This window comes from Dromaius novaehollandiae, chromosome 12 (genome assembly GCF_036370855.1).
Source record: "Dromaius novaehollandiae isolate bDroNov1 chromosome 12, bDroNov1.hap1, whole genome shotgun sequence".
Classification (NCBI taxonomy): Eukaryota; Metazoa; Chordata; class Aves; order Casuariiformes; family Dromaiidae; genus Dromaius; species Dromaius novaehollandiae.
The window spans coordinates 6,089,256-6,109,310 of record NC_088109.1 but is presented as its reverse complement, the minus strand read 5'-3'; the positions used below and the strand labels follow the sequence as shown (position 1 = coordinate 6,109,310).

At 40.8% G+C, this 20,055-nt stretch overlaps 1 protein-coding gene across 14 annotated transcripts in view; it reads right to left on the bottom strand.

Annotated features, from left to right (window-relative positions):
- The window catches only part of ATP2B2 (ATPase plasma membrane Ca2+ transporting 2), a 304,347-nt gene that overhangs the window by 105,595 nt on the left and 178,697 nt on the right, over nucleotides 1-20,055 (bottom strand). For all 14 annotated transcript variants that reach the window (XM_064518822.1, XM_064518823.1, XM_064518825.1 and 11 more), the window contains one exon: nucleotides 19,535-19,732. In XM_064518822.1, the coding sequence (XP_064374892.1) occupies nucleotides 19,535-19,732 (198 nt within the window). The remainder of the gene's footprint in view (nucleotides 1-19,534; nucleotides 19,733-20,055) is intronic.

Here is a 20,055-nt window from a genome sequence, read left to right as displayed (position 1 = left end):
CCAAGCAAGAACGCACGGGGCCCTCGTGAGCTCCTACCCCTAGTACCAGACTGTCGCTAAAGGAATCACTTTTTGTAGCACCCAAGAAGTGAAGCAACCTTCTGCAGGTTCAGTACCTTAAGTTGCTTCAAACCAGCAGCAAATGCTATCTACAAAACACAGGTACAGTTTGTTCCACCTGCAGAAAGGTACTTCCTAGAAAGTCTATTGAACTTTGCCTGTTTAACCTTTAAATCATCTTAAATCCTTGATTTTAGATCGCTTTTCCAGATCAGGAGCTTCACTTCTGCGTTGTTTGGATTAAGATGTTTCCCAGTGCACTGAATTCTCTTTTGGCAGATATAAGAAAAAAAACTCACTATTCACGTTTCATTAGATATGATCTAGAATTAGGTATCACGAATATCCTATCCATTTTACACAGCACACCCCCTCTCTTATTTCTCACAAAAAAACACAGCCTGAGGTGAGCACAGTAAGAGAGTGGTTTTATTGGCTTTATACATTTTAAAATCTTCCTTGGTTGCAATTCAGTCGGGCTCAGCTCTTCGGCGCTTCTAGGTAGGCCTGCGAAGGTGATATTTATCTACTTTATTCTGGAGCAGGCCTTCTTATGCTTCCACTGAAAATCTTCTCCAATTTCTGCATAAAGATGATTGATAATTTATCCCCTGATGTTTTCTGCTAGATCAAGAGTTAACACTATGTAGTACTTTATTTATAAGTTTTCTACCTGAACTATAGCAGCATACCTGAAAAATCAACCATTTGAAAGAGACAAACTATGCTTTGTCCTTAATCATAAAAATCCCATTATGCCTCTGGACATATATGTAAAATTATTTTATTGCTGGCTGAGTAAAATATCCTCTAAGCACAGCAGAAAGCTATCAGTTTTGATAAAGTCATTGCAATTATTCCAAAGGACTAACAGGTCGCTCTGGTGACAGCTAGCCAGCGCGTGCTACCCGAGGATTAGCACGTCGTATTTCGATTGGCTTGGAGAACAGGATTTCTGTGATCCCTTCAGGAAAAAAAAGCTTATCTGTGAAAAGAGTTTAGTGTAAAAATACACTCTGACAAATAGATAAAAATAAAAACACTGCTTGACTTGAGCAATGTAATTAATGATGTGTCTATATGCTATCAGACCGCACTGATTTCTATGTTGACATAAACAATACCGTTCCTGATATGTTCATATAACCACAAAAAGTAGTCTAATATAGCATGTAAATGATACGAGAGGTTATCATCAAGGTGAAAGGAACTGTGTTTACCCATAGATGATGCACAAAGAACATAATCCAGTCTTCATATTACAGCTGAACAGGAAGAAAATGAGAAAATATGGGAAAAAAACAGACTGAGCTCAAATCAAGTTCTTCGAAAGTGTCCCTAAATTTGACAAGCTTCAGGATTGAACGATGATTCATGATTTTACTTTAAAAATGCTGAGAAAACACTCCATAACCCAGCAAAAACCACAGGGACTCAAATGTGCTCCATTTATTTGCTGTTCATTCAACCAAGCGAAGCTAAACTCAAATGGAGGAAAGGGATGGTGAGGCGGGGGAAAGGCACTTTTGGGTGAACGTCGTTAGAAGGGAAATTAAGTGACAGGCATGGCCAAAACAGGAGTTTCAGATGGATGGAAGAGATGCTGAGTTACTGTATGGATTTCAATAACCTCTGTGGTTGAAATTCAGCCTGGCTTCTGTCACCCTATAAACAGGCGTTGCTTGCGAAGGGGTCCGTTGGTCCAGGTTCGCTGACAACACGCAGAGGCACGTTGACCCCTCGAGGTGACGGGGAGCGGGAAGCGGACAGCTCACCCTCTTTTCATTCAACACGACTCAGGATTAAAATAGTCAGCCCGGATACGAGACACCAATTCAGTCTCTCTCTGCAGATCTGAACTCAGCACGTAACGTTAAGGACGGCAGTAAAGCTGGTCCTACCAAACTGGAATCTAAGCCTGCTCGTTGCTACAGTCACTCCCGGCCTCCCGACCGTGCCCTGTTTTAATCCCTATCTACTCAGGCTGATAAGGGAATTTAATCCTCGGCTCCCAGATGTCAGGTCAGTGGTGGTCCTAGCCGCCAGAAAAAAAATAGTACCTCATTATCGGGATGTTTCAGGCGCAGCCCAATCTGTTCTCCTGCCTTCAAAATCAGGAGGAAGCAGAATTTCAGGTGCATAAGGCATTTGAGAGATTAAAAAAAGCCACTTGCCCTTTCAAGACATGACCTGGCTGGCAAGAAATGTTTTATGGAGCTATGTTGTGGTTTTGTTTCCAAATTATCTTTTCCATTTCAATAGAAAACAAATATAAATATTGAATAGAAAATAAATACAAAATGAATATAAATATTACCTTTTAATAGAAAAAATGGAAAGTTGAATCTCTATTGCTATATGTTTGTAGAATTCTTTTTCATATACTTAAGGAAAAAATTCTTTTCTGTGTTTTCTCCTCTGCCATTTTATCACACAGTTTTCTAGAAATTAGAGAGAGAGCTATATACATTTATAGGAAGAAAATGTATGGATTCATAGGAGAAAAAACACTTATGCTTTTTATACTATACGTCTTATATAGTCTGTTCTCCTTTTCATAGTACACAGAGTAATATAGCATCAACTTTATAGATAATAGGAAAAAAAAAGGAATATATATAAGACAAAAGAGGAAAAAATAATATGCCTAAGCAGACCATGCAAAATGTAGTTTAAAGCATCTAACATTTACATAGACTGTTCGTATGACTTCTAAAACTTGTGTTAAGATCTAAGATTGCTGTTATGCTTTCAAAAGGTAGTACTTGGGTCATGACATTAGTGCGAAAAATACTGGAGATTTTACTACTGAAAGGCAGAGACTGAAAAGCATCAAGAAAGAATTTTTACTGTGCATCTAGATGATGTGAATGTAGTATGGTTTAATTCCAAGACAATGAATTGTGAGATAGTCATTTAAAATGTATATTTAACATAGGTCCTATCCATCAGAGAAGTCATTTTCAAAAGAGTAATCCAGTTTTTAATATGGAAACATTTTCTACCATAACTGTGAACACATGCCACATGTGCGTGCGTTCCCAAAAGTCTCATCCTCATGAGACAGAAAATGATACTTGGTTTGAAACTGGGAATACACAGACTTGACTGCAAGTCAAGAACGTGAAGGGCTGTAACTTCTTTGGCATAGAAAAAGCAGATGAAGTCATAAGTATGGCTTAGCTTATCCAAAAAAAGCGTGCGGGAAAATACAGGTGAGCCTCCCACCCGCTGCAGAGCGGGAGGACCTGGCAGAGGGGCTGGGAGAGCACTCGGAAATAAAAAAGGGGATGTGTCCTCCAAAGAGTAGATCATGTAGATCAGAAGATCATCATCAAAAAATTGTGGAAAGAGAACAGAATTTTAAAAGCTTAAAATTTGACCAGAAATAGGTCAGCAAAGACTGTTGAAAGGCAGTTCTACAGAAAGGAGATGAAGGGAAAAGACAGAAATCAAAGGTAAAGAGGATTCAGAAAAAAATAGGGGAGTAACTCAAACCAACATACGTAGGCAATACATCCAAAATCACACCACCCCGGATTTTAATCTCGTCGGCTAAACATGGACAGGTCTCTGCCAGCAACCTGGGAGCAAGATCCATGGGCTACAAAACGTGCCCGAGGACCTGGGACACCGAACCCGGGCAGGCGGCCGGTGCGTGAGCCCTTCCCCGCACGCACCTCGCTGCCGGTAACTTCAAACTAGCCCGAGAAGCCTACTCTGCACCGGCAACACCTTAATTACTTGTAAGATTTTTGGAAGAAAAAAATGGGAAAGGAAAATGGGGGCACGGCACGGGGGAAGGGAGCTCTATGACAGAAAGGACCTGCATATACGTGTGCCGTAAGGGGAAAGTGAGAACGGCCGGGAAAGCTGATCAGAGCAGATTAAAATTTCATCTCATATATCTTTTAAATATCATAATAGATATGAAGAGATTTTCTACAGCTGCTTAACTGCGATAATAACTGTAATTAAAAACCGTATCATCTGAAGCCGGATGATGGTAATTTTTAAATCAGAGAAAGTATACTTAAAAAAACCCTGAGAACATCTGTATCCCGAAGCCCCAACCTAGAGCACATACCTCTCAGCTACTCATTTCAACCTACACGTTCCTATTTTTAAGCTGAGAATACCTCGTGGCATTTAAATTCCCTAGGAAAATCTCATAACGCCCCCAAAAGCAATTTTTTTAGTCAGTCAAACTGTTTTTGTCATCACAAAGACAAGAGCTCCTGTGCCTAAAACTTTTCATTTAACAGCTTTCTGAAAAGTCGTTTTTCCTCAGCTGCGACTCCAGCGCTGATGCTATTAAAGCAAATTGAGCCGCTCTCAGTTGCAGCTTTTTGTTAATATGGTTGGGTTCTTGTTACCGACAGCACAAGTGGTGTTACTTATTCCATCAAACGTATTCACTTGGGTAGGAAGAACAACAACCAAAAAATTATGTAGTAAGTATCATAAGCTCCCTTCTTTAACGAGATCTTTAAGCTGTAAAAGATGCTGCAAGATTTAGGTGAAAAATCCCTTTTTGCAGCTCGTCGCTTGCCATTAAATTAGCGCAAGGCGAGGCTGCCCGGCGCTGCACCGCTCCGCGCCCGGCCCCCCCGAGCCCCAGCCCGCCTCTCCTCCGCCCCTGCTCTCCGAGGGCTCACTCGCCCACCAACACCACCTTCCAGCCGCGCGCAGCGAGCCGCAGCGCCTTCTCCAGAACCACGCTAGCGTCCGGGAGCCGCCGAGCAGGAGGGATTTACTACCGGGACGTATTCATACGACGCACGTGTAGGGCTGGGATGCTTGCACAGGCAGCAAGAGCATTTCAGAATATTTATTTGGAAACAGTATCGGACTTGCTCACTTTGTGGTACTTCAGCTGGTTACATAAGGCCTCCACTGAGGTTGAAAGAAGATGCTGTCCCCAGACGTCAGTTATATAACCTTCAACTCCAGTGTTCAAATATTTACACCTATTTTGACGTTTTTGTGCAAGGAAACAAAACCAAGCGCTGCAAGCACATCGCATGCGCATGGTCCTCAGCCTGATCACAGCCATTTGTGAGCAGAGAAACGCCGATTAAAACATTCACTCAGCCCCAGGAGAGCAGGATTCTCCAGGCGGGCACAGCTCTCCGGGAGAACCGCTCTTGGGGGCATCAGCTGAGAAGATGGGGTTTGACTTCACCAAGGGCGACGGAGGAGAGCAGGGCCGTGCAACTCCTCCCGCGGTACGGTCACCTCTGCTTCCTTGCGCTGCCCTCACGGGAATTTTAATCCCAAATCTGGTTCTTGGGGGTAGCAGGGGAAAACCTCAACAACCGATCACCAGAGTTTTGCAGCACTGGAAAAAGGCTGGCAAATACGGTCAAATATTTAATAGGCAAAACAATGTGCTCAAGTATAATAGCCAGACCAGGAAAGTTGCCCTCTATGTTTATTCATATGAGTTCAAGTGCCATTACTGAACAAGTCTTGCAAGGTCACGTCCTAACAGAGTTTTACTTGCTACTTTTGGAGTATACTCCCAGAAAATAGGTGGGAAGATTTGATATTTCATCCCAGAGCTCTAAATCTCATTACCTCACGTCCCCAGCCGAGAGTTAAGAAGTGCACAGCGTTTGGCAACTGGGAACACTATCTAATTAACGATATCTAAAAGCAGCCCAATTTTGTCCATGATTTACACATCTCTAATGAAGAGAAGGCATCTATGGGACTTCATTTTTTTGCTGCCCAGCACAGATTTGTAGGGACCAGATGTAGGTCACTTTACATTATGAAACAGTTATTTCATTTGCAGGTCCCATATGGCACAATTGTTGCGTGGTTTGCACTTTGCAAGTTCTTAATGTGCTCTTACTGAAGCCAGCTCAAGTCTTAAACTTATCTATCACTATTATTGACATCTAGTAATGAATTTGCTCCCTTCGTACTTGTGAACAATACTGAACAAATAAATTTGAAATAGTTGAGCAAAAGCAGAGTTTTGGGGACAAATGACAGCTCCTGACAACCGGCGTTCCATTTCCTCCCATCTGTATTTTAGCAGTGACACCTATTTTTTTTTCCAGCTCACAGTGCATACAGCATCCTTTCCATATTCTCTTTAAAGTTATCAGTTCTTGGCAGAGAGTGATACTTAAACAGGACTTTCCTTGCTGACTTTGAGATTTTGTGTACGAACCTATCTTTTCCTTCTTGCTGCTTCTTACAGAGAAACCAAATAACATATGATATTTCCAGATCCGTATTTTCAGATTTTCACATTGCAGCACAAATATCAATTGATTAGAAAACCACAATATCGGATGAGCAGAACCTCACAGATTCTATTACACCGAAAGACGATGGTTCCCAGGGAAGCGGAGGATGTCAGGAGCCAGCCAGGCAGCCAGCCTTGATACCCAGCTAGAAAACTGGGAGGTTGAGAATCAAGAAGTTTGTAATCAGGAAGCTTCAGAAGAAGAAAATATCTACTGAATAAAATTTTAGTGCGGTCCTGACTTATCTAGAAGTAAGCCATTTGTGAGCATTTTAGAACAAGGTAAAAACTAGGATAAACTATTTTCATCTAAACAGTCATAAAAGAGCAATTAATTTCACATAATTATGTTCTCGGTAAATATGTTTGCAGTGCAAGCCAGCCAGAATTTGCAAAATAAATGTTTTCACAAATTACCAGAAATACTTATCCCACAACAGCGAACGATGATAAACAGGAATTACCAAATGAATGAGGCAGTAAAAACTTTTTTTGGAATAGACAAAATAATGAAGCAAAATAATCTCACACTCTGTAAGTAATTAATTATGTAAAGGTTAACTGAGAGAAGTAAAGACTCTCGGCCTGGTCAGATTGGCAGGGCTTTGGCTACCCAGAAAGGATTTGCGAAGATAACTATAACAATAAACCTTCCTAGTACAGATACGGTTTATAAACAGCTTATATGTCCGTTGGCATAACTTGTAACTGTTCCGTAAAAAACCTGCTTTTCTAATTGTTATTTGTGTCTACAGAGATACTGACAAGTTTTAAATAAAACTTAACATTTACATTTGTCAAAACCAATTGTTTCTGTTGTAACCCTTTATTTCAGCACACATCACCAACGTCCAGAGGGAAACATCTGGTTAAGGCTGAAGGTTTCTTTGCATTCGCCCAGGACGTGTGGAAACGACATTCACACCCCAGTCGCACAAGCTTTATCCGAGTGCTGAGCTTCACATGCCAAGTATGTGTAACGATCGCTCATCTAGAGAGCAACTCCTTTTCCGTCCATAATTTTATGAAGAGTGCCAATAATCTGCAACCCTATTGCCCAAAAGTTAAGAAATTCTCCAAGTTTCACTGCTCCAGAAAAGCAGACCAGAGGCTTACCCTGCTAACAAGCAGGCGCCCAACTTGCTAACAAGGTCTCAGCTTTAAACCCTCCTGCCTCTGTCACTCAGTTTAGGCTCTTTCCTCGGGGTTTTTCATGGGGGCAGGAGGCAGGGAGGATATTGAAAGACCTTGGTTTGGTGCCAATGTAGAATGAAAACATGTATAAAAATTGCAATAAAATTTTGTCCAGTGGCCTGTCTCAGTATGCACAGTTTGGGTTTCTGGGGACAATTTTGAACTGATTCTCAACTCTGAGGTAACTCAGCTACATCAGAAAAACGTTTAAGTCTAGAGTGAATCAACAACAGGGCAAACCAATTCACAGAAGAGACGAACATGCAGCACAAATAAGGCATTCGCTTCCAGGGGGGATATGCAGCTATCAGGACTATGAGAAAACTGAAAGCAATAGGCAAACTCAATTTGAAAAATACACGTACTAAATGGGATTAATAATGTAGGAGACTATGATCTCGGAGAACTCTGAATCATACAGCTGGAACGCTCATATAAATGGCACCGGTTGACTCAGATTTAAAAAAAGGGGGGGGGGGAGAAATGCCTTTTTTCATGATCATATATTGTAAGCACATACTTGAAATAGGCTATTATGTCAATGCAAACAAAACATTACAAATGAATCCGAAAGGTAGAAATGAGAAGCTCTGTTAGCTTGGTATTAGTCCCGACATAGCTGGCTGTATGAATGTTGACATTTTTTCATTTGGATAAATGTAATGAAGGTTGAGTTACAATTCTATCCTTGCTATAAGAAAAAGCTGCATAGGGAATGCTGCAACTACTAGGGTAAAGTCATCTTAGGAGGGCCTTATTAAATAGGAAAGTCCCATTTAGGGCCTGAACAAACTGCTGAAAAGATATATAGCCACAGGAGAATATGTTACATTTGGAGTCCCTGCTCTCTGGGCACTCTGAACAAACAAGCCACAAAGCCAGAGCCGTGGCTGTGCAAGTAGCTTCTGCAACCAGGAGCAACGCTCCCACTTCTCCTGCAGCAACCCCGGACAATTTCCACGACTTCCTAAATGCAGCCAGATGAAGAGGAGCATTGAACACTTACTTCCTCAGCTACCGCTCCCAATGCAGATTACCAAAAACACCAGGCAGCACAGAATCCAAGGGAAAAAAACAACTGCTTAGGTAAAAACTGGTTATCAACAAGGCACTTGAATTTGACAGATCTTTTCTTAAGTAAAAACTTAAGTAAAGCATTAGGAATTAGTATAGGGCAACAAATACTTCTAAATACACAATCAGACAGAGCTGTCTTTCTTGCTTACACTTTATGCACTAAATCCTTATAAACCATCCCCATTCTCTTTCTGGCCAAAGAAGAACATTTAGAAGAACAAATCATTAAAGGTTTTGAGGGTGACATCTGCCTCATTAATGGATGCTTGTACTGTTTCATCACTCTTTGGTTGTTTTCTAATATAAAGAAAATGTACTTGTTTCCAAAAAAAATTTTTTTTTTGCTTTAAAACAATAGGTTCTAACCAAGAAGACTGCATTTAACATTTAACACTACGAAAGCTTGTAAGAGAGTATTGAAAAAGGTTGATTTTGCCTAGAAAACTTGATAGGCTTTTCATCAGAGCTGTTAAAAACTGAATTGGGGTACAACCTGAAATTGTGATTGCTGCCTGATAAGCTTCTTTGTACGTCTAGAGCATTTAAAGAGCAATTCTCAACTTTTTCCAGCCTAAAAAATCTGCAGAGAGAATGAGCTACTAAGAACTGCTTACTAATTTCAATTCTTAGAGGCCCATAGACCACAGGTGGAAAGTCACTGAATAAGAAAATTTGCAACCGCCTGGCTTAAGCAATCTTACACAGCCAAGACACTGCAAAATCAGAAAATTAAACCCATGGTCTTTTGAGCTTAGGCTCTGACGATGTGCTCTGGAGTCAGTTCTTGATACATCTCCTCCTCTTTCAGTGTCACTACTTCCCCATTCATCTGTCTTTTTCTTCTGAACAAGAAAACCAGCTTGAAAAAGAGATGCGGAAGATTTATAGAGCTCAGCCACAAAACAAGCTCATAAACTGCAGTGTTTATTACATTTATTAAATATCCAGGCTTCATCATTTGTGCTATAAAGCAATAAGAGGTGAAAAATCGTGTCAGTAAAAGATTAAACACTATAATATATGTCTTGCACCAGAAGGCATTAAAATGCTCTATTAACACTAGCAAATCTTACGGCCTAACAAGGGAGATTTGCAGTGCAAATCTAGCTGCTAAGGAAACAATTCTGGACCACATTTTCCAGTTTAATTTCATGGTGAAGGATTCCAGACCATGCACTCCCCCAAACCTAAGTGAGGGCAATCAGGAGGTTCATTTCCAGAGTACACTCCAGATCCAAAATAACGCTAGCATAGATGCATCCAAAGCAGGCTAAAGCTACAGTTAATTAGAATAATCATTAAAACCCCATATATTCTAATATTTTGTATATAAACTTTAGTTTCAAACAACACATAGATTTTTAAGAATCTAAAGGTTTATGCATACTTAATTGAAATAAAACAAACGGCACATGCTAGAGAAAAAAGTCAGAACTACTTTTGTAATATATAAATAGGAATTTTTAAAATTGTTACTTTTCTACCAGGATACATACATATTTAAAGAGCAGTATAATTCAGGGCCCTTACACACAGTATTTGTGGTAACCCATTAGGAAGATTTGAAGTTCAGCAATTTTAAGACTGCTTTGTCAGGTACCCAGTTCGATGACTGATCACACACGTGGGTGCACTTACTGCATGCGGCGTTTCAGCTATCGCGCCCCAAAGGCCTGCTTCATCGCTGCTGGCTTCACCAGACTAAGCAGCAGCAAAATGCTAAGTATTTGCCTTGTCATCAGAGTTTTTTTGTTCAAAAACAGTACACCTGCCTGATGTCAGCCATCTGGGGTTAAACATTTTTTCCAGACAACACTTTCCATTCTAATCCAAAACCGCCAACAGCTAGGAACGACCAGTGCACGCAGACTTTGGTTTTTCCCACCGTGCATTCGAATTCGTGCCGACCAGCAGGCAAACGGCACCCTCCTCTGAAACCGTAAGAGAGTCCCATTGCCTGATCAAAAATACTCTGAATTAAAAAATGGCACACAATGGAGAGGTGACTTTGTGAAGTTGAAAAATATCTGCAATCTTAAAACTACCAAATTAGAACTGGCTTTTGAACTCACAGTTAAATAAGAAAACACTCCCAATTCCTGCACTTTATATTGCAATAGTTTATAAGCTGCTAATGTTAGCTTTCATTAGAAAAGATGTTTTCACAGCTTCTGAGTGTTCATTCTTTTGAGGTAACTCAGATTTTTTTAATCACCACATAAATTATTTTAAAAGAACAGCCTGTCTTCCTCTGTCAAACCCGGTGTTCCTCTACGCCATCGGCACGGTGCTCAAATTGTCAGTTCCTATGGAAAAGGCTGGTCAAGTTCCTGCAAAATGCTTTATATTGGTATTTACAATTAAGTTGTCTTCAAGCAGGTAAAATACGGCTCAGAATATAACATGATTAATCGGTCTCCGTATACATGTGAACTCTAGCAGGAAGGCAACGTGTTTAAATTCTCACAAGGGAAATTTATGGTTTTCACTGGGAATAACTGTCTCATGCACGGACACTTAAATTATCCAGGAGCGGTACAGAATTTCCATCACTGGAAACTTTCAAAAACAAGGGTGATACGTTTCTGCCCAGAATGGCTGGAGCACTGCTGGCCGCGCTTCCGAGTACGGGGACAGACCCAACGACGGCCGGGACCCCCGCAGGCAGGTCTCCCCGCGGCCTGCGCGCCGCCTCCTCCCGCTCGCCTGCGCCCGGCCCAGCCGGGCCGTGGACCGAGGCGGCCTCGGTGGCCGGTGGCACGGCCCGAGCTCCCACGCTCCCCGCGGCCCTAGGGACCCCGGGCCCGGGGCACAAAGCCCCGAGAGGTCTACGTCCCACCAGGCTCTTCTCTGCTCCACAGAAGGACCAGAAGGGCTGCTGTCCCCAGAAGGCGCAGGCCGCCGCGCGCCCAGGCCCAGCTCTGGAGGAGGGAGGCTGAACGGTGGGGCGCTGCCAGAACCAGCTGCTTTTCAGAGGGCGACTGTTGCCGTGTCTCTTGCTCTCCAGGACGCCGGCTGCTCCGTCTCCTGTACGGACAGGCGGCTTTGGCATGGTTTTAAAGAAATCCTTTCGGAAGCCCATGGTTTAGTTTTTATGAAGAACAACAGAAGTATCTGACTGTTCACAACAATATTCCTGAAAAGTTTGGTTTTGATAACTCTGAAATTAATTTATACCTTGGGATTAATCTACTCTGTATAAAAAGCACTGTTGCTGACAGCTGCACTTTTATTGTCTCAGCTTCTCTTGGGAATTCTCCTCCCTGCAGAGCACAGCAAAAAAACTATGACGCAGTGAGACCTCAGCCAGCGTTTTTTATTTAGCAGCAAAGGTGACCAGCATTCCTATTAGCACATGCTAGTTTTGAAGGCTGCATTGCTCTTATACCCTCTTATATCTGACCAGTCTTTCCATTGCTGTAGAATTCCTTAACTTCTGAGGAACGCTGGCGTACTCTAGAGAGACCTATGGAGTAATGTACCACACGTCAGGTTTTTATAACAAAAACAGTCATTTGAAAGCTGAGACGTGGGGGAAAAAAATCCAGATCGGTTCTAATTAAGGTAAAAAATGAAATTAAATTAGAACTAAAACACTCTGAAGAACTATTATATTGGTATATAATTATGTTGTATTATGCAAATCGTTGACAGTCCAAAAAAATCAAAACCAGCGTTCACAGCCCATGAACAGTGCGGGTAAAACTACAGAGGTGGCTGCTGGGTTTCTTCGCCGCGCCAGGGACCAGCTGACAGTGACCACGAGGGTCGAGGACAGTTCAGCTGCTCCCTCCATTTGGGAAATGCAATGGATGTGAAGAACTTTGGTAATTATTGTTGGCTTTGACAGCTGCAACAAAATCCCGATTTTTTTTTTTTAAGTAATTCTTCAGAGATGCTGGGTTGGGTTGGGTTTTTTTTTTTACTGATATATTTTGTGAAGCAGGTTGGCAGGCTAAGATTCAAATCACTGTAAAGTAAGTATTAAAATGAGTGAAATTTTGCTCCCTTTTTCTTAAAAGGTTTGATATTTTCTACAGTACAACTTAAAACTTAAAGACACAATGAATTTTCAGAGCACCAAAAACATTACTTGTATATACTTGATCACATTATTAAATCTTGCTTAAAAACACCCATATGCTGCAGAATCAGTCTATCATCTCAAAGCTGGCTTCACAATGCTGCGAGGACAGACTTAGTTATATATTGTCATGTAGGTCTGATTTTAGGAGATTTGTAAAATAACATTAATGTCAGCCTCAGAAACTAGATTTTCATGCTGCCTATGTTTATGTATTTTTAATGTAGTTAACACTATCAAACGTAAAATGTTTTCAAAAAATTTATATTTGAAAGTGCGACAGAGACTGCAGCCTTAACTTCCTCCAATTGATTCATCTATGACATATGTGACTCTTTCGGTCATTAATCAAATAGATTAAGTGCATATTAATGACATTCAGAAGGACAGATTTTTAAGCGGGAGGGAGCCAGGTGCAAACCCTTCCTGTGCAAAGCTCCTTACGTGCCCGGGCACCTCGGAGCGGCCCTGCAAGCCTCAGCGTGTGCAAGCCCAGCGAAGGCCTTAGAAATGTGCCTTCAATAACCACGTGAGCAGCCCTACTGAGTTCCCCTGCGAAGGAAAACGCGGGATAAAATCCTGGATGTAAACTATAAGGATAAAGACCAGGTAAAAATCGATAAATACTGCATTAATACATTTAGTATATTCACTTACACTTATTTTGTCTCACTGGGAAGCAAATGAACTGAATTCCTCAGAGGTTGATTCAGGATTTTCATATGGTTATTTATCTGAAGTTACTTTTAATTAAGTTTAGTTGAACTGCTTTTACTTTCTTTATTTAACTTCTTTAAAACAACAGCTAACCTCCTAGGACCATTTTCTTTTAAGCACAGGCAGCACACCCATGTGTGTATTTCTTTACGTGACATCTTGAGCCACGTTGAGTTTCCAGTACTGATTTCTACTGTTAGGGTAATACAAATGATAAATATTAGTAAAAAAACAAGCAAACAAAAAGCCCCAAACAACAATAAAAACAGCGTGTTCACATTTGGCAGGAGCTGACTGTGCTCTGCCGCTGAGCCTGGTAACTCTGAGTATTATTTCCAACAGCAGATGAGATGGCAGTGCTCCTGCGGAGCTAACCCCGCTATTAATTTCATATCCAATCTTTGTTTCCTGCCCAAATGACACCTGTGTGTTTCTGCCAGGCTGCCAATATGTGTTTGCCCACACAAGGATCTATTTCAAGGTTTCCCCAGCAGGCAGCTTATATATTTATACAATTTAAGAATGAATTCATTTCCATCAGAAGAATGGAGAATTTACACAGTCCCCAGAGGAAAACAAATATATCTGCTAAGACCTTTCTTCTTGGAAACAGAATATGGAAAGTTTATTACCTTGACAGTAACTCTAAAGAAGAAAAATGTTAAGAACCGGCTACTGGAGGAGCAAGAGATTCCCAACATCAGCTATCTGAAAGTACTAAAACAAACATAATTGCATCACAGCTACTGGCAAAGAAAAGCGAGGGAAGCAGATTACAGAATTAAACCCGAGAAAGACAGAAGAGCTTCACAAGCCAAGGCCAAGCTGCTCTGCCTCGCACGGGAAGACAGAAAGAAGGGTCCCTTCTCCCTCCCCTCCCCTGCCTGCCGAGCGTGGCCGCGGGCCTAGGGGCGGCGGGAGGCAGCGCTGCAGCTCGCCCCGGGATTCAGCAGGGCTTTGCTTTCAAACAGGATGGGGAACTGCAGCCTGCACACGTCCCTGGCACACCGACCACCCGAAGAAATTAGTCTCTAACGTTTATCCCCAGGGCAAGATGGCAACACAGCTCTGAGACATTATTTCATGTGATGGTGCCACATCTTTTTCTTTTTCCATTGTCCCACGCTCTTTTTGGGCATCTTTGCAAGACGGTGTGATGCTAACCGATAGCTGCTGATCCTGTGTGGCAGCCTGCGCCTTCTGGTTCCGTCCTGCAGCTGAGGGGAAATTCCTCTACGTGCAGAGAAACGTGTACAAGAGCAGAAGACAAATCCTGCACATCAATCTTAAGATCAGATGAAACTGGTATAAGAGCTTGGTTCATTTGCAAGTATAGGTAACAGGTGGGTAGAAGTTACCCTTGGTTAGAAAACAGATTATGGAAATGGTTCACTGCAGGATAGGAAACTTTGGCTTTTTATATATGCAAATGCAGAAAAAATGATGAAATTCTTAAATTAGAAGTTAGAGTTGTATTAGAAAGGTGGTATTTCTTATTTCCCCCTGGTGCCTCTACTAGCTTGAATGTCTGCTGTATGCAAAATTCCCACTAGCAGGCTAGGTGTCATCGGAAAAGCAACAAACCCACTAACTAATCTAAGGAAAGATAAGCGTTGTAACCATGAAAAGATACTGCCCTCACTAACAAAATACTGAAGTCTTTCGAAGGAACAATGTGTTAATTACCCGTTATGACAATGTTGTTTAAATCCAAGCGGTTCCATTATACCTGTAAGGAGCGCTGGGGAACCATTTTTATAAGGTGACACTGTGGCAGCTGGTACGCCCCAGCAGAAGCAGCAGCAAAGGCAGAGAACTTGCACGGAGGAGGATTTCACTTGCCCAAACGGATTGAAGTCTTTAAAAAAACCATCCATCAAGTACAGACGATGAACTGGACAGAGAATTCACACTAGCCGATACTCAGGCTGAGCACTTTCACTCCTAGCTCACAGAGAAGTTTGTTGAGAGCTGCTCTTTTTCTATTATTTTTACTTTTTTCCCTTCCCTGTGCACACACTGCACTGATGGCTGGTTGCAGTCTCACCCATTGGGACTTATTTCCACAGAGCTGCTCAGTATGAAAAAATACCAAGAGCTGTAGTTTTCCTCCTGTCTTCACAGGCAGTAACGTGGTGAGATACAGCTCCCTCAGAAGATGAGGGCAGCACAGCGTTTCAGATCCCAAGCAATACATCTGGACGAGGTGAGCGTTGAGTTGCTCAAGACTTCTTCCCCTCACCTCCAAACTAATTTTAACAGAATTTTTATCTAAACAGCACATGGCTTCCTTTGCTTCTGTAGCGGAGGCACTTACACCTAACCCACAGACCCACCACTGCTGCAGACCTGGTGAGCATGCTGGCACTTGGAAATACTGGGCTTACTGGTTATACATGTCTGACTGACTTATTGTGCATTCAGTTTATGCACATATAGTTTTTCAGGTACACATATAAGGATTTGCTAGACATGCACAGAAAAATGGCACTATGCTCTTGCTGAGAAATCTGAGAATACAGAACTCAAGTGACTTCTAGAGAAGTAAAAAAAGCAAACTACAATATTGTCTAGTCATTCATGTAGATCAGTTTTTGTGATTGTGGCAGAACATGAAATATTGTTTTTTTCCAAGATTCATCCACATCTGAAATGAAGAATCATAGTAGAGAAAAACTTCATGTACTACTAACTACTAGCTTCTACTTTCAGTTAAGATTTGTTAAGAAAGTTTATTTCCCTGTAATTACTGATATCTCAAAACCACAGAAATATCATGTTTCCAGTAGTCTAAACTGAATGCAATTCCAAAGACAATAATCTACTTGCTTACTTTACTCAAGACAATAGAGGTTTCTTCACGTATATGACAAAAATGCAAAATCAAAGATATCCAGCTTTCACTGTAGACTCCAGTCTGTCCAAACTCTTCTCTGATACTTCCCAAGACATAGCCTCTTTTATAAACTATGGCTTCAGCTCTGACTACCCAGCCACATTTCTCATCCATGTTGCTCCTGAGGTCTAACAAGGCCTGTCTGAACAGAGGAAAACAAACACTTGGCTAATGCTAATGCTCCTGCTATAGCCAAAGCTATTGCTGTAGAAACATCCCCTTTCACCTCATCCAAAAGCCATGGCCCTTTTTGTAGCTCCTTCTCCATCAGAAAGGCTCATGCTCTCTTGATCACATATCTGGTCCTAGCCACAGATCTCAAAGGCATCAAAAAGGCATAAGATCGTCAGCTGTTCCCAAAGAATCAGCACAGTTACGCTGCTGTGAGGCTCATTTACCGCACAAACGTTTACTGCAAGAAGCATACGCAACGTCACCATACACTCAACACACCCACGGGGCCATTGCATTTCATCTCCCTTGGACATCACGGTTACCCAACAGAGTTCCTCACAACAGTCTGCTCACGAGTTTTGTTGTTGTTGTTTTTAAGTCTTTTACACTGCAACAATACTGAAATTATGTTTACAACAGTTTTTAGCTCCATGTGGACCTAAAACTTTGGACGGTCCATGTGGATGATAGTAAGTTGATGAGTTCGGATAATTAGCAGCGATGACTGGGCAAATTGGTGTGAGGATAACAAGCAGTCTGCATTTGTATTTCACTTTGAAAAAGAAAAGAAAAAAGGATTCAAATTCAAGAGAAAAGGCTATGTTTCACAGACTAGAGACAACCATATTCCACAGAGTAGTGGTCTGTTACCAAAAGGAGAACTCTGCTGAGCTCCAGAAAAAAACTGAGTGCAACAACTTTTAGGGACAAGCTCGAAAAAAGGTGAGAAAGTATTACCTAGAGAGAGAGTTTCTTTCTTAAACTTCCAGTGAAGCCGAGCATTAATCAATCAGCTCGTGGACCAAGCCCCACAGCCCCAGCAGGCGTTTCGTGGGGAGCCGGAGGGCAGAGCGGGCAGCCGGAGGAGCTGGCAGGGCCCGTCGCCTGCTCCCGGGAAGCCGCTCGTGCCGACTCCATCCAGAAGCTGCCCAAGAAGCTCTCTAAGCGAGCTGTGGAAGAGCGAGGCACGTTCAAGAGTAGGCAGCTAGCAGGAAATGCCAGCTCCCCTTCCTCATTCCTGGTGGGCTATATTTTCAAAAGAAATATGCTTTCCCAGGGAAAAACACATACGACTTGCAAATAAATGTGTATTTCCATGAACACCTTGAGTCTGGTTTCATGATCAGTTTGAGAAACAGTTTAAATGGTTCAGCAAATTGATTTAAGGTGGCAGCAAAAAAAATGTTTTGTTTCTTCATAAAAACTCATTTGATACTTCACTCGACACTAGTTTACAGATAATTATATTTTATGATGGGTTATAGAAAATCATGCTAAACCATCAAACCAGTTTCAAGTATGACTCCACCCCACTTACACTGATGGCAAAACCAAGTTTAACATGTCAAATTTTTAAATGTATACAACTTTTTAAAGGAGGATAAACTATAAACTAACATACTGCAGATAACTAATATACTATAGATATCCTTGGCATAAGTTTATAATATACTAAAGTTAAAATGAGAATTTTCCACATTTACAAAATTGATTAAAAAAGAATTTTAAAAAACTAAAAGGACCTTTACAATATGTTCAAAAGGTTGGATTAAAGATATTTACTAACTTGATACATGTGCCCTGTAAAAAACATGGCCAAAACCTTCCAGGAAAACAATTCTAAAAACACGGGGAAACCAGTGACCACCAAATGAAATACAGTGCTCTGGGAAAACACGAACACATTTTCCCAGGCCGTGCTACTGAGCTTTTCAGACTACCCCATCTCAGATGTGTCATACATTCCCATGAGAAAATGAACATTTTAAATACAGTATCAAAGAAAAATTTATAGTCTGATGATGCAACCCCACCCAAAAAAACCCTGTAACACACCTATTTTCAAAATTCCTTTCCCACCAAATAAATTAAAAAATAAGAGACTAGTCTGCACATTCTTGCCCATTAAAAGTTTGCAGAACTATCATTGTAAATCATATTTTGTGGTTTACAAGGTCCCCAAGATATTCTACCGTGTCCAGTTATATGAGGTAATAAAAATAATGTTTCCTTTCCCTTCTTGCACCTAAATCGGACACCTGCTGAAAACAATAGTAACACATTCAAAATTCAGTGAGAAAGAAACAAAAGACAGCTGATTATATATAAAAGATTTAAGAATCATAAATATGCTACAAGAGCCAGGCATGGCTACGTGCTTATTTTGCTTGTGAGTGGAAAAGGAAGAAGGAAGGGTCTTCAAGGAAAGTAGCCAAAGGAAACTGAAGCAAATGTAAAAAGCATTTCAAGGCTATATTTAGAGGAAGACATTCTTCATACATTTGCCAAGCTATTCACGTCATTTCACACAGCATGTTTTATCCAGCTTTAGAAGTCTATGAGAGAAGAGCATTATATTTAAAAAAAAAAAAAAAAGAAAAGAAAAAAGAAAAAAAGTCCTGGATCGGTTGCCAGAAATGGTAATCTTGCAAGTATTTAGAGGACTGAATATTTTAAGCATGTGAATTCAAGATAACTTTCCAATGGAAAAAAAAGGGAGGGGGGCCTAAAACTTTCTACAAATATCACAGAAGGATTCTGCAATATAGAGTATAAGCAACATGACGTGGCCTCTATGATTTCCTTTTGAGCTAAGCACCCTAACCTTAGCTGTATCACTAAAAATATTTAAAAGATTGAATTTCACTAAGCCCAAGTCTTCAGCTGGTATAAACGAACTGAAGAACTGTACATGTTTATGTATGTAGGATACAACAATTTATATAAGTAATTACATATTTCTCCTCTGTAACGTGGTAAACAATCCACAATGAATAAACAAACACCAAACATAAGTTCAAGGATGAAAACAGAGACAAAAATACTCAAGTTTTATAAGATTAGTATGATTTTTCTTTAACTCCTTTAGTAGATGTCATGCGGTAGAGCTATTTGCATAAGGAAATGTCAGGCATACAGAAAATATGTCAGTACCAGATGTAATGATAATAGGAGCAAACAAGAGAAATTTCCTCTTAGTGCCCTTCTTGAGGATGGGGATGGAATCAATTTCAGATATAGGAATGTTATTACTTAAATTTACACAAATGACTTTTAAAAAAGTTTTTACCTTCATTCCCTTCTCCAGGTGGCTGATAAAACGAAAGCCCCAAAGATATGATGGCTGCAATTTCCAAGATTATAAGAGTCACATCCTGTAGCGCTTCCCAGACTAGCTGTAAGAATGTTTTTGGCTTCTTTGGAGGTATAAAGTTTTTCCCAAAAATAAGCTTTCTTTTTTCTAGGTCTGCAGCAGTGCCAGATAATCCTGTAAATAAAATAAATTTAAAAAATGAAGTTGCGGTGAAATAGAAAACGCACAGTTGCATCTGCATTCCTGTAAATTATTTCTCCAAAAAGAACTGTAGCTATACCACCCATGGCATAGTAACAAATAGGCAGATTTTCCACTTAAATTTTGCTTTTGCAAGATGATTTGTCCTTATGTTCTGAACAGAATTCCTAAGGACTCTGTTCAATACTAATTCTTGTCAGCTTGAGTCATACAAAGCCTATGAATTAGTAGGTTTAGTTTAAAAAGACCTAGAGATAGATACATATATATACATAGACATATATATGTAAGCAATG